The 15,170-nt window shown below is 37.7% G+C and overlaps 1 protein-coding gene across 1 annotated transcript in view; it reads right to left on the reverse strand.

Annotated features, from left to right (window-relative positions):
- LOC150106943 (diacylglycerol kinase theta-like) overlaps nucleotides 1-15,170 on the reverse strand; it is a 610,762-nt gene that overhangs the window by 197,314 nt on the left and 398,278 nt on the right. The window contains exons 11-12 of the mRNA XM_090393510.1: nucleotides 10,167-10,309; nucleotides 185-249 (exon numbers count right to left, since the gene is read on the reverse strand). Of these exons, the coding sequence (XP_090249636.1) occupies nucleotides 185-249; nucleotides 10,167-10,309 (208 nt within the window). The remainder of the gene's footprint in view (nucleotides 1-184; nucleotides 250-10,166; nucleotides 10,310-15,170) is intronic.

Below are 15,170 nucleotides of genomic sequence, written 5' to 3' on the forward strand. Positions count from 1 at the left end.
TAATAAGAATACTTTTAGAAAGATTTTCGATTCATTTTGATTCAATTCATAAAACCAGATACCAATTCAAGTATTATTTTAATATTACTGAACCACATTTCTTTACAAACAGCAACTTTCAGAACTCTTTTTTAATATATATTTGTGTTTTCTTTAAAAAAATCTAAGTTATCAGTTCTCTTACCCTTGCTACATTTTTTAATAACTCCCATGGGCCTTCTTGATTGTCCATTGCTCTTTCATGGACAGCTGAAAAATCAAAGTTTAAAGTCATACCTTCATAATTTATTTCTAATTTGATTTTATTACAGCTATTTAAAAAATTTGAAAAATATTTAAGTTAAATATTATTTAAATTTTGTCATGTCATATCATTATATTTGCACCTAGTTTTAGCACAAATATGATGGCACAATTTTATCATATATCACGTGCAATTAATTATAAGTCATTAACATTAATGTGGAGTAGATATGCTTGGTAGTTGTAGTGTTTATTCTTAAACTAAATTCCATTTACATAAATTCAAATATGTAAATTTTCCTAAGGCTAGAAAAATGGTGCATCATAAAAATTTTACTTAACCTGCCTATTATTTGCATGCCATTTAACAGTGGTCTTTACAAGGCATACAGTCCATATGGTGCATGCATAGGTATACTTTCCTTGGTCTCACTTTCAACATGAACATGTTATCTTTTAGAGTATGCATGCTATATATTTTTAGTATTTGCATGGATCTTAATGTTTCGTAGTTCTTTAAAGTCTAAAAAGTAACAAATGACATGCTAGCCTGTTATTAAGAAATGTATGAAGAGAAGAAACAAGTCACTATTTGGTCATCTCTTGCTAATTTCATAAGAAGGTTGGAACAGATTCAATATAAAAATTGTTTAAAAAATAAACAAAAAAATTATTTTTTCATATTATTTTACATTAATAATTACATAATGAAATCCAATTCGTGTGTGTGTGTGTGTGTATGAATTCTGCGACTGGAACTAACCGAACTAGCCTTTAAAATATGTTAATACACTACTATATGCATACTGTAAACACGTAAGTAACAGGGTGTGATTAATGGGTGAATGAATTAAATAATATTTTCTAAAGTAAATTTTGCAGACCGCATCTACAACATAGGTCAGGGAGCACGTATATATATATATATATATATATATATATATATATATATATATATATATATTTTTTTTTTTTTTTTTTTTTTTTTTTCTTTTTTTCAATTGCTGTGATAATAAGCAATGTCTTATACAAGTAATTACAAAACATGTCATTTCATGTATGGAAAGCCTTATTACAGTTAGTTACAAAGTAAATTATATTCTTGTTCAATTCTTTATTCAAGCATAAGCAAACAAAGTTTGCATGTGAAGTATCTTCATGACTAGGCTACTTGTTGATAACTTCACAGTAGCTGCCTTAGTATTCCATAAAGCAAAACACACTTCTACAATAAAGTGTATATAACTTTGATACTTATGGCCTCTCTTCCTACACATCATAACAATCTTGCATTCAGCATTGTCTTTCTTCTCCTCACCTACCTCTGTCATTCCTTGGCAACACACCCACACACAGTTCTTCCTCCCAATTTTCTGCTTCACTTGAGAAGCATCGTGTGATACTCAATCACACGTGCTCACAAGTTCTTCTGAACCTTCTTGTCCTATCTTTGTCCTTCTCAAGCACTTTCAATGTTTAGATTTGATTATATACCTGCTACATTTTCATATATTTTAGCATAGAGTCCATTTACAATATTATACTATTTTCCATCCTTCCATTACACTCATTCATCTTTGCCTCTTCTACCACTGGTACACGCTTTCTTACACTTTCAACAACCAGTCTCTTCTCTAAATATCCTATCTCACTCTGCTTTGCACCTATCTTAATTCATTACTCAATTTTGCAGTTTCTTTAATAATATCTTCACTCATGTTCATCCCAACTTAGTTACCATACTGCTTCATTTCTACACATTTCAGCTGTCTTTCACCTCTTCCACTGTTTTATTGATCTCTATGGTTTCCTTCATTGCTTTTTTTTTTTTTTTACCACCTTTTGCTGTATCTATATATCATTCACATCCTTCATGCATGTCAGAGGGTCACAGCCCAGTGACCAGTTTTGACCTTTATTTTCCAAGAAATTATATTAGTAAATATAAATTAGTACATCCAGAGTATCATTCTTACCCATTCCTGAATTTTCTCTTTGGCCAAATTTTCCAGTATTTTTACCACCATTCCTGAGATAATGATTGGCCTATAATTTGTTACTGCAGTCTTAGAACCTCCACTATGATGCAAAGGATTTATTTTTTCCTCTTTCCGCTCCATTGGGACTTTTTCAGAGATGAGACTGAAATTAAACAGCCTAGTTAGAAGCATTGCTAATTCATTGCACATTGTTGTAAAACATGAGCTGATAGTTCATCTAATCCCACGGCTGTAATTACATTGAGATTCTGCAATATCCTAAGTACTTCCAATTCATCAACCTCTGTTCCCACATCAGTAGCCTCACTTGGATGACATACCCTTGCAAAGTGGCCACTCAGTAACTCAACTATGTTGTCTTCCTCTGTCACCTAACTACCCTCAACACCTGTTAATATTTCCTATTACTTGCCACATAATGAATGAACTCTTTCAGATTTCCTTTGGCCTGCTAATTTCCTCTCAAAACTGATTTTGCCTTCTTTACTACTAGGCTGGTCCAGTTATGTTTCTTGCCTGACCCTTGTACTGTTTGTTGTACTGAACTTATATATCCTCGACATAACATTTTTTTTTAAGACTTCAGCTTAATGATACTATTCAGTTATTTAACTCCTACCTGATTATTATTCCTAACCTTGGGTATACAGTCTGTTATCGCTTCTTCCAAATACTAATTGACTACTTCTCGTGGATTGCCAACATACTTTCCTTTCAGGTTTTCTTGCCATGGCATTGCTTCAAGCTTCCTCCTAAGCTTGTCATAATCACCTGCCTTGTAGGTCCACACACATATATCCCTTCTTGACTGAAAATTCCACATTTTACAACTTCCCAACTCAGGACCGCATGATCATTCTCCTCAGTGGGAGGTAATCTGGCCACCTTAGTTATGGATAGCTCTTCTGATCCTATGAATAAATCAGAAGAGCTATCCATAACTAAGGTGGCCAGATTAACTAACACTCATAACTGAATCCCCTCATCACATGCTTCAACTAGTATGTCTCAGAATGGTATATAAATTCCATTTCCTTCTTGCTGTGAAGTCTTTCCTCCTCTTTCAAATCTGTCTCTATAGTTGAAGCCCAGCAATTATAGTTATTTGATCTGCACTCATAATGATTTCCTGTATGTCTTCCACATTATCCCTGGAACCCCCTGGCCTATAGCACCAACCAACTGTATATTTTGTCCAATTAGCCTCAAATTTCACACTAAACTGCATCTGCCAGCTTATCTCCTACTCTTTTGGGCTGCAATTTATTTACTATCATCACCATCCCTCTCCCATTTTGTCATATCTATCCTCCCTGAAAATACTAAATCCTTCACATTCTATACCTATAACTCATTATTTGTTGCTAAGTGTGACTAATGCCAAAAACTTTTGGCAGGGTTTCACTAACCAATGCCACAAATTCTTCCTCTTGTTCATGACACTTCTGGCATTAATATACAGAAATTGTAGCATCCCCTTAACCCCCAAATACCTTAATGTCCTTAAGACTAAATTCTGCATTTTTTGGTTATTCTCGCACTCACTTGCTCCATAGGTACATGCGTGCACACGCACATAAATCTTCCCCTTTTCCTAACTTTGTATTTCTACATTCTCAGTGAACAAAGCTTTTTCTAGACTCCTAACTCCAAATCCATTTAAGGGTGGTCCATCTGCATTATATAAATCCTTCCATCCATTGAATTCAGATTGTAGGTCTGCAAAACTATCATTTTTTCTGCACAATGTACATATTGATTCATTTGCTATCAATGTCCTCCTTCTCCTCCTCCTCAGTTCACCTCTATCGTAGCATAACAGGAGACTTACAATCTTTACCCTGTTGCTCTTCTTTTACACTTCTTCCAATAATTCCTTCACATCCTCCATCATATGAAGGATAGAGTGCTGTATGGAGACTCGTTAGTACGAGGTGTGTTAGTAGAGGACTTGACAAAATCGTACCAACCTGGTGCGACCATAAAGGACGTAACTGCGTCTATTAGAGAGCAAAAGGAAAGGGTGAAAGAAATGATTGTTGTGGCAGGTACGAATGATTTGAAAGGAGATAAAATGGAAATGATAGAAGACCTGAATGAATTGTTTGAGGTAGCAAAAGAAAAGAGTGAGAGAGTTAGAATGATTAGTCTTTTGCCACGGTATGACAGTGAAATGTTTAAAAGGAGGGCTATAATTGCAAATGACTTTATGCGTGGGTTATGTATGACGAGTGGTGTGGAATTTGTGGATGTGCGGAGTGAGTTTGATGGGTGAAAGGATCTATATAAGATGGATGGCTTGCATTTGAATGGTTACGGTGTAAGAAGACTTGAGAAAGTGTTGCTGAATGTAGGGAATATGCAAATTCAGGGAAACTAGATTTGTTAGGGGGGGGGGTAGATATACAGTCCTTAGGGAGGCAGTTGAATGTAAGAATGAATATAATATGCCACAGCAAATAAGGACAACAAATCAGAGTGGGATAGTTAATATAAGGCATCAAGGTAGGGTTGGGGCTAATGGGGGTCTTAAATTCATGTACACTAATACTAGGAGTATTAGGAACAAGAAGGAAGAGTTTTTGGCCATGGTTGGCACTTCCAGACCACAGGTTATAGGTATTAGTGAAACATGGCTGACTGTAGATGATATAACTAGTGGGATTGAATGTGATGAGTATAGTGTGTTCAGGAATGACAGAGAGAATAAAATGGGGGGAGGAGTATTGTTGATGATAGCTGATGAGCTCCAGCCAAGGAGAATAGAAGTTGAATTGCAGGATAGAGAAAAGAGCACATTTGAGGCCATTTGGTGTGAGATTGTGGCTAGCAAAACTAAATATACAATTGGGTGCTGCTATAGACCAGATGATGGAAAAGATGGTGGTGACAGTATGCACAAGCAAATAGAAGAAATGGGTGGAAGGAGGGTGATTATTATGGGAGATTTCAACTATGGTCGCATTGATTGGAGTGAGGAGAGGACACACGGGAGGAAGGAACTGGATTTTATGCGGTTATTAAGGGATAACTATCTGCGACAGCATGTAATGGAAAATACTAGGGGTCAGAGAGTGCTTGACCTAGTAATTACATCTGAGGATTTGGCTGTAACAAATATGACCACATTGCCACCAATCGGTGAGAGTGATCATAGGGTCTTAACTTGGGAGGTGGCTAAAGGTGTAGAATTTTCAATTAAGACAGGGTACATGTGGAATTATCGGGCGGGAAAGTACGACAAGCTTAGGAGTTTGATTGGTTCAGTGCCATGGCATGTACAACTGCAAGGACTAGAAGTTGATAGTGGGAGGTAGTTAAGAAGTGCTTGCATGAAGCAATGGCTGACTGTATACCTAGAGTCCGAATAATAAATCAAGTAGGGGTTAAATGGATGAATAACACCATTAAGCTTGAGTTGCAAAAAAAGAAACAACTACGGAGGGAATTTAAGGAGAAGGGTGACCGGCAGGCACATGAACGGTATAAAGCGCAGGCCAGAAGGGTGACGAGTGTGGTAAGAAAAGCAAAAAAGGATTACGAAAAAACATTGGCCATGCAGGCTAAAGAGAATCCTAAACAGTTTTTTAGATATGTAGCAAGTAAAAGGAAAAATGTACATGGCAGATTGATTTTAAAGAATGCCGATGGTAGGGAGGTAACTGAATCAGTTGAGATACTGAGTGAGCACTTTGCAAAAGTATATCATCCAGGTGGTGACATTGCAGAAACGAATAAACCAGTAGATTATACGGGAATTGTGGTTAATGAAGTGGAGGTGAGTAGTCTATTGCATAACCTCAATGTCAATACATCTGTGGGATTGGATGGAATACCAGCTCGTGTTGTACGAGAAGCAGCTAAAGAATTGTCAGTACCCTTGACCATTTTGTTTAATTTGAGTCTCGGGTCTGGGTTAGTCCCGAGCGGGTGGAAAGAGGGGAAAATAGTTCCACTGCATAAAGGTGGTTCCAAGACTGCTGTTGTAAATTACCGACCGATTAGCATATCAGGAATCATTGTAAAGGTCTTAGAGAAAATAGTCAAGAGGAAAATACAAGATTGGATAGAAGAAAATGGGATACTGTATCGGGGACAGCATGGTTTTGTGAAGGGTAGGTCATGCCTCAGTAACTTGCTCACGTATTATAACACAGTGACGGCTGAAATGGATAAGGGTAATGGGTTTACGGTGATTCTACTGGACCTTGCCAAGGCCTTTGACAGGATTCCACATGGAATTCTAATCAGTAAATTGCAGCATATGGGAATGGACATAGGGTTGGTGAGATGGATAGGAGGGTGGTTGATGGAGAGATATCAGAGAGTGGTTTACTCAGGAGTAGAGTCCACAAGACGGCCTGTGACTAGTGGTGTGCCACAAGGATCTGTTCTTGGACCACTGCTGTTTAATTTGTTCATAAATGATATAGGAAATGATCTGAGAGGAACAGTTCATTTGTTTGCGGATGATGCGAAGTTGGGTAGGGCAATAGTGAATGCAGATGACGTCAAAATTTTGCAGGATGATTTGGATAGATTGGAGGTCTGGGCTAAGGAGAATGGATGTCAGTTTAATGTGGAAAAATGTAAGGTTATGCATTTTGGGGTGAAAAGATTGGTGGCAGTTTACTGCATTGGTGGAACCCAGCTCCAGGAAATTGATTAGGCACGAGATTTAGGAGTGTTGGTGGATAAGGAATTGAAATTTAGGGGACACATTGCAAAAGTGACCAAAACAGCTCATCAAATCACTTGGTTGCTGAAGAATACGTTGACAAGCAGAGACAAGCAGGTTATTGTTCCTCTCTATCGAGCCTTGATAAGACCCCATCTAGACTACTGTGCTCAGATTTGGTCACCTAGGTTTCTTCTTGATGGGGAGGAGGTGGAGAGGATCCAGAGGCGAGTGACCAAGATGATAGCAGGTCTGTGGAATGAACCGTATGAGAACAGGTTGAGGATTTGTGGGTTGCAAAAATTGGTTGATAGGCGGAGGAGGGGAGATATGATTGAGACATTCAAATTACTGAAAGGTTTCTATAAAATTAATTCAGAAGATATTTTTGAGAACAGGGCTGGTTGTGGGAGGACTAGGGGACATCCATGGAAACTGGGCAAAAGTGTGGTTAGTAAAGGTGTTAGAGCTGGGTTCTTTACTTTTAGAGTAGTGAATGAGTGGAATGCGCTCCCTGAGTCTGTAGTGGATGCTGTGACAGTGAATGAGTTTAAGGCGAGGTATGATAGATACTATATGAATGTCAGATAGTTGTGATGAATATGATTTGGGGCCTCCCTCGATGAGTCTAATGACTCCCTGGAGTTGCCCGTAATAATAGTAATAATAATATAACACTGCTCTCCTCTCAGATCATTAGCGCCAGTAAAAACAATTGCTCTTTTACTTTACCTTTCTGTATCCTGACAGCATCAATAATGTTATTAATTTCTGCACTAGGGAATCAAGATGTAGTCATGCTTTCGTTAAGCAATCCTCTGATCATAGAATCTACATACACAATTTTCTCCTTATCCTATTTCTCTCATTTATTCCATGATCTTGCATCATGCCTTGCTTACTTTGATCTCCTTTCAGCTCTGCTGATTTCTTGTCATGATTGTGTTTTCTAATACGATAAATATTTTATAATTACTGCACTTACTATTAATATTTTTGGCTATGTGATCTTAACATTTTATCCCTATAAATGTTTAGACAGTTGGAAACCAGGAAATGTTTAGATAGTTGAGTTTGGCAAGTGCAAGAAAAATTATTGTTATGGGAGATTTTAACTACAGTAGTATCAACTGGGTAGAGGACGATGCATGTAGCAATAAGGGAATGGAATTTCTAGAATTCTTGAGGGACAAATGTCTTAGACAATATGTAATAGAGGGAACAAGAGATTCGAGAGTTTTGGATTTGGTTATAGCATCAGAAGAGTTGATAATAACTGAGATGACGTCTCTCCCACCAGTTGGAGAGAGTGACCATATGGTTTTGACTTGGAAAATGAATAGACATGCAGTAGTATCAAAAAGATAGGAACGTATGTGAAATTATAAGGCAGGTGATTATAATAGTCTAAGACGTCAACTTGGGGAAGTTTCATGGCAGGAGTAATTGGAAGGCCAAGATATCATTAGTGCATGGGAAATTATGAAAGAATATTTGTTAGCAGCAATGGTAAGTTGTATAGCACAAGTGGAGTAAAATTTGGAGTAAAATGGATGACAAACAATATTAAACAGGAATTGCATGCGAAAAAGACGCTGTGGAAGAGATATAAGGAGACAGGCGAAGAGAAGATGCATGAAGAGTATAAGACACAGGCCCAAAGAGTGACTAGTATGGTAAGGAAGACAAAACTGGAATATGAGAGGAGATTAGCTGTAAAATCCAAAGAAAATCCTAGAGAAGTTTTTAGATATGTGGCCAGTAGAAGGAGAATGACTGTGGAAGAATGATATTGTAAGATAAAAATGGAAATAGAGTGACTGATGCAGAGGACTTAGTACAATTGTTCAATGACCACTTTATTGGAGTATTTCATCCTGGCAAATTCAGTTTTAATGCTAGAGGGATAGGGCAGGTTCAAGGTTTAGAGGTACAGGAGGAGAGTGTGTTTCAAATACTGAGTACTCTGAATGTCAGGAAAGCTGTGGGACTGGATGGTATTTCACCACGAGTTTTGAGAGAATGTGCTAGGGAACTGACAGTGCCTTTGACCTGGCTTTTCAATGAAAGTCTGGCTGCGGGAAAGGTGCCCATGGAATGGAAGGAAGGTAAGATAGTCCCATTGCATAAGGGCGGTAGCAGACTGGAAGTGTCTAATTATAGGACAATTTGTGTAACATCAGTAGTTAGTAAGATCTTGGAGAAAGTAGTGAAGGACCATATACAGCATTGGGCAGATGAGGGTAATGTTATCTGTTAGAATCAACATGGATTTGTGAAAGGACGCTCTTGTTTTAGCAATATGCTAGCCTTTTATAATAAAGTTACAAGAGCATTAGATGAGGGAAAGGCATATACTGCAATTTTCTTAGACTTGGCGAAGGCATTTGACAGGGTGCCACATGATAAGCTGATATTTAAGTTGCAGCACATGGGTCTGGATGTCAGATTGGTCAACTGGATTCAGGATTGGCTGTCTGATAGGTATCAGAGAGTTGTGCATGGTGGAGCAGTTTCCAGGAGGCAGAGGGTTACAAGTGGGGTCCCACAGGGATCAGTACTAGGACCTATAATGTTTAACCTTTATATCAATGACATAGCCAGTGGATTGCAGGGGGATATTCAGTTGTTTGCGGATGATGCGAAGCTGGGAAGGATTATTAGTAATAGTGCAGATGTGGTAACCCTGCAAGAGGATTTAAATAAGCTAGATAGATGGGCAAATGAATGGGGGTGCCAGTTTAATGCGGCAAAATGTAAGGTCTTGAGGTTTGGGAAACATCGATGGGATGCTGCATACTCTATGGGAGGAGTTATACTGGAGGAAGTAGGGGAGACAAGAGATGTGGGATTGATGATTGATAGAAATCTGAAATTTAGGGGACATATTGCAAAGGTGGTGATGGTAACACAGAGGATTGTTACAATAATGAGAAGGACACTGACCTGCAGAGATAAAAGGGTTATCATTCTGCTGTATAAGACTCTAATCAGACCACACTTAGACTATTGTTCTAAGATTTGGTCCCCAAGATTTGAAGGAGATAAATTAACTTTGGAAGGGGTACAGAGGCAGATAACAAAGATGGTTTCAGGACTGTATAATGTTAGTTGTGAGGATCGGCTGAAGGAATGTGGACTGCAGAGTTTGGTGGATAGAAGGAGAGATGATATGATTGAGACTTTTAAAGACTCCATGAAGGCCTGAATAATAATAATAATAATAAATGTTGTCAAATACTTACATCCTTTATCTAGGGTAACTTCACTTAACCGATACTTATTAATGTCAGATGTATCAATACCAAATTTTGTTAATGTGGCCATCATTACTTCTTCTACGCTCGTATCATTTGTTACTGGAATAACCCTGTATGAGTCAGACATCCTGAAAATAACATTAAACTATTAAAGAAGAGCAGATACATAATTCCTACAATTAGCACAATAAAGTGCATATTATTTCTTATTTTAGAAGAAGAAATAGCAAACAACAGCAGGTTTTATATTGCTATCTTTATAAAACAGTGAGTTAGATACATATAAAACATTTCAAAAGCAGAAAAAGATAAAGCTAACAATTAAAGTTCTCTTACTTGGTCACTATTCTAGTCTTAAATAGCTGATTCTCAATACAGCAAACACTCTTATAACAAACCTACTCACTATAATTAACAACCAGGAAGTCACTAGACAATGCTATAATGAATTTCTTCAATATAGCAAATTATCCATTAAAACAAATTATTCACGAAGTCCCGATGCATTCACTTTCACAAAAGTGACTTCCCATCAATGGCCTTAGTATCACATAATATCACACAGTTGCTGTTGTTAAGTTCCATCGAGTCGTTTTGACTCCTGGTAATTCTATGAACATACACTCTCCATTCAGATCTGTCCCTAGGCATATCTTTCAGAATTTCCAGGTGCATTCCAGTTGCTTTTTTAACTCCATCCACCCATCTAAACTCTTGGTCTTCCTCTTTTCCTGCTTCCATCAACTTCAGCAAGCACATCATCATCATCTTCTCCAGACTGTCATTTGTTTGCGTAATATCCAAAGTATGACAAATTTTACTTGTTGATAATATCGAGGGAGCAATTTGGCTTTATTCTGTCTATGACTGATTTATTGGTTTGCTTTGCAGTCCATGGTATTCTTAGTAAGCATCTCCAAACCCATAATTGGACTATTTCGCTCTTTCTCAGGGAAAGAGCGAAAGAGTCCAACTTTCACATCCATCAATACCACAGGGAATACCATTGCTTTCATGATTCTGATTTTTGTTGTGAGGTTAATATCTTTAAAGATCTTGCTTAAATTTGTCACTGCTTTCTTTCCGAATAATAATCTTCTAACTTCTTCAGTACAATACCCATCTTTATCAATTCGGGATCCTAGCAGCACAAAATTGTTAACTACTTCCATTTTCTCCTCATCTACTTCAAAATCATTAAGTTCATATGGTGCCATAACTTGTTTCTTTAACTTTCATAATAAGTTCCTCCAAATCTTCTTTGCATTCTGCTAGCAAGGTGGTGGTATCATCTGCATACTTCAAATTATTAATATTTGTTTGTTTACACTTGTATAAAAGACTAAAGAAGAATATAATTTCCTGGAAAGTATAACCCTCTCTCTTTCTCTCTCTAAATCATTCCGTGTACTATTAATATACAAATTAAAGAGCAAAAGTCCTTAAAATAGAGCCCTGAAAAACTCATGATCATTCTATTTGCTTTCACTCCACCATATCCTGCTCTCTGGTGTCTCTCTATGCATCCATCCATGCCACCAGCTTTGTATCCATCCCCATTTGTTCTAACTTATGTAATAGTTTTCCATAGTGTTGTCAAATGCCTTTGCAAAGTCAAGCAGTATCATGGTTTAACCATCTTTGTTATCCAATTCTACTGTCACTTTATTATAAAACATGAATAAATTACTAAAGTAGGACCTGTCTTTTTTTTTTTAGGAAACTATGCTGCCTACCATAGGGTAACACATTCCTATCCACACATTTCTGAATTTTACTTGTAACCAACTTTTCCAGCACTTTAACCATTACTCCCAAGGTGATCAATTTGTAATTTGCAAATTACAAATTGATCTGTAATATGCAACTTCTGTCATGCAGTCTCCTTTATGTAACCAACTATCTTACCCTCTTTCCACTCTCTTGGAACCTTGCCAAAGCTGAGACAGATTAAACAACTTCATTACAGGTGCTGCAGATCTCTTGCACATTCTCACAGCACATGTGCTGATATGCTGTCCACTCCCTCCACTATATTCACACTGATATTTTTAAATATGCTGAGAACCTTCAGTTCATCAACCTCAATTCTTACATCAATAACTGCAGATTCTCTACTTGGATGATATACCCTTGCAAGGTGATCAATTAGTAGCAAACGTTTCTTCTACTTCTGTCATTTTCCTATATCAGCATTGGTTAAAGTAATCCTTTCATAATCATCCTTCCTCTTACTCACTACACAGCAAAAAAATAAATAAATAAAAATCTTTTGGATTTACTTTGGCCTGCTTAGCTAATTTTCTCTCATAATCTGATTTGGCCTTAATCATATTAGTCACTATTTTAGTCTAAACTTATTTCACGAGTATGATGATGATCACTATTATTATTTTGTAGCTGCTATTTACTACCACTATCCATCCACTGACATTCTTTCCTTGTAGCTTCTTAAGCTACTGCACTGCTCCCAGCTGCTTCCTAAGTCTCTCATAATCACAAGATTTGAAGTTCCACATAAGCCCTTTCTTTATTGAGGATTCCACACACTGAGTAACCTTCCGGAACAAGACTGCATGGTCATGGAGTGTGTGAGCAGGTTTTTTGCATGGAAAGTGGTCGATGAAACCCATTCAATTATCTGCATTGTGGTGAATGCAGATAATTGAATAAGTTTAAAGCACTGTTTGATGGGCTTAGTGTATAACAATGTGTACCTCCTGTGATGTCTCTTGACTCCATGGAGGTCTGGTGTTAATATGTTTCACATGTTGGATGAATGGGCTGAGCAGAAAAGATGTCAGTGCTTGGAAATTCACAAAGCAGTATCTGACACAAGCAATGTATAACAGCATACCAAGGGTAAGCGAGTAAACAGAATAGGAGCAAAATGGATCAAGTAAGGTGTGTTGGAAAAGAGAATAATGTGGAGGAGGTACACGACAGTTAGTGATCGGATCCATGAAGATATAAAGTGGAACCTAGGAAAGTGACGACCATGGTCTATATGGTCTTTTCTGCTATATGGCAAGCAAGAGAAAGCATAATTATCACAGGATGACACTAGTGGATAGCCATGGCAGCAGAATAACAGTTGCAAAGGATAAAGTGGAATTATTGAATGAACACTTTGTCAGTGTATATCATACTGGTGTAAATGATGCCAGGCAATATATATAGAAGGGAGGCAAGTATTAGGAGAATTGGAAGTGAAAGAATCCAAGGTGTATCAGGTGTTCGTTGGGTTAGATGTTAATAAGGCTGTGGGAATGAATGACATATCACCACGTATTCTTAAGGAATGTGCACAACAGTTAGTTATGCCCTCGATGTGGATAGTTAATGAAAGTCTTGCAGTGGGTAGGATTCCTAAGGAGTGGAAAGAAGGCAAAATAGTACCACTCCACAAGCATGGTTACAGGAGAGAAGTAAATTTCCAATTATAGGCTAGTCTGTATAACTGCAGCTGTGGTCAAAGTGTTGTAGAGATTGGTTAGGAATAGAATACAGGATTAGGTTGATGGACGTAGCATTCATTATGATGGTCAGCACGGAAAGGGTAGGCCCGGTTTTAGCAATTCACTTGCATTTTATGATTAGCCTGGTTGGCTGAGTGGTTAGCGTATCCACTCTCCAGCCAAAAGGCTGCGGGTTTGAATCCCACCGTGGCATGGATGTTTGTGATTGTCTGTGAAAGTGGTAGTCGGCGGTAGATGGCGTTAGTGTTAGGTGATGAAGGTTGGTGGAGTAGTGAGACATAGAGTTGTAGAGTAGATGCCCTCCCTCGATGAGTCTTTGGACTCCTTAGAGGTGTAATGTAATAATAATAAGGGTGTGTTAAATAGGGGAGAATCACATACAGTGATATTCTTGGACTTTGCAAAAATATTTGATTAGATTACCACACGATAAGTTGGTGTACAAGCTGCAAAGAATGAGAATAGATAGTATATTGTTAGGTGGATTGGCTCTCTGAATGACTGAATCTCTGAATACTAGCAAGCTGTGTATGATGGAACAGTGTGAAGGATGTTGTCAGTTGAATGAACTTCCAACGATAAGTCTGCTGACTCTATGGATGGTGCAATAATAATAATTTAAACAAAATTTTGCCTATCTAAGCTTATGTTTACTAAATAGCTTAAGGAAATTACAACGTACAATAGAATATACATTAAATTAAACTTTAATTTAATTTAATTTCAGCAACGTCACGTTGCCATCTTCAAAGGAACTTACAATAAAGGCATGTGCACTATTTCGTTTGGCAGGGAAAATTCTACAAACAAATAGAGGGGACAGCAATGGGTTCACCACTCTCTCCACCCTTGGCCAATTTCTTTATGGAGACTTTTGAAGAGAAAGCCTTAAACTCTGCCCCACAAAAACCAACCATATGGCTTTGCTACGTTGATGATGTGTTTGCTATTTGGCCACATGGCTCTGATACACTTCTCTCCTTAACACACTTAAACAACTAACACCCCAGAATTAAGTTCACCATGGAAAAAGAGGAAAACAAATTTGTTTTCCTCTTTTTCCTAGACACACTAGTCACCCGCCAGCCTAATGGAACCTTGGTTTTCTCAGTTTATAGAAAACCCACCAATACAGGCAGATACATTCACCAACAATCCCACCATTTTCTGCCCCCATTCAACAATGTGGAGTTAAGACACTATACAACAGGGATAAACTAATCTGTTCAAACGACAATGCCCTAATCAATGAACTAAATCACATCCTCAACACTTTCTTAGCAAATGGCTACCTGCTCCCCAGCAAAAAAAATCCAAAAAATATTGAAACCAGTAAACCACAATCCCCCCCCCCTCCCCCTCACAACAAGGATTACTCTAAATCCATCACCATTCCCTATATCCGAGGCACCTCAGAAAAAGTTACAAAAATCTTAAAAAAACATGACTTAACCTCTTGTTACAGACCATATAAAAAATTGGCAATCCTTATCCACTCCACTAAAGACAA

The sequence above is a fragment of the Typopeltis vanoorti genome, chromosome 5, assembly GCF_054136105.1.
Source record: "Typopeltis vanoorti isolate ZY-2024b chromosome 5, IOZ_Tvanoo_1.0, whole genome shotgun sequence".
Taxonomy (NCBI): Eukaryota; Metazoa; Arthropoda; class Arachnida; order Uropygi; family Thelyphonidae; genus Typopeltis; species Typopeltis vanoorti.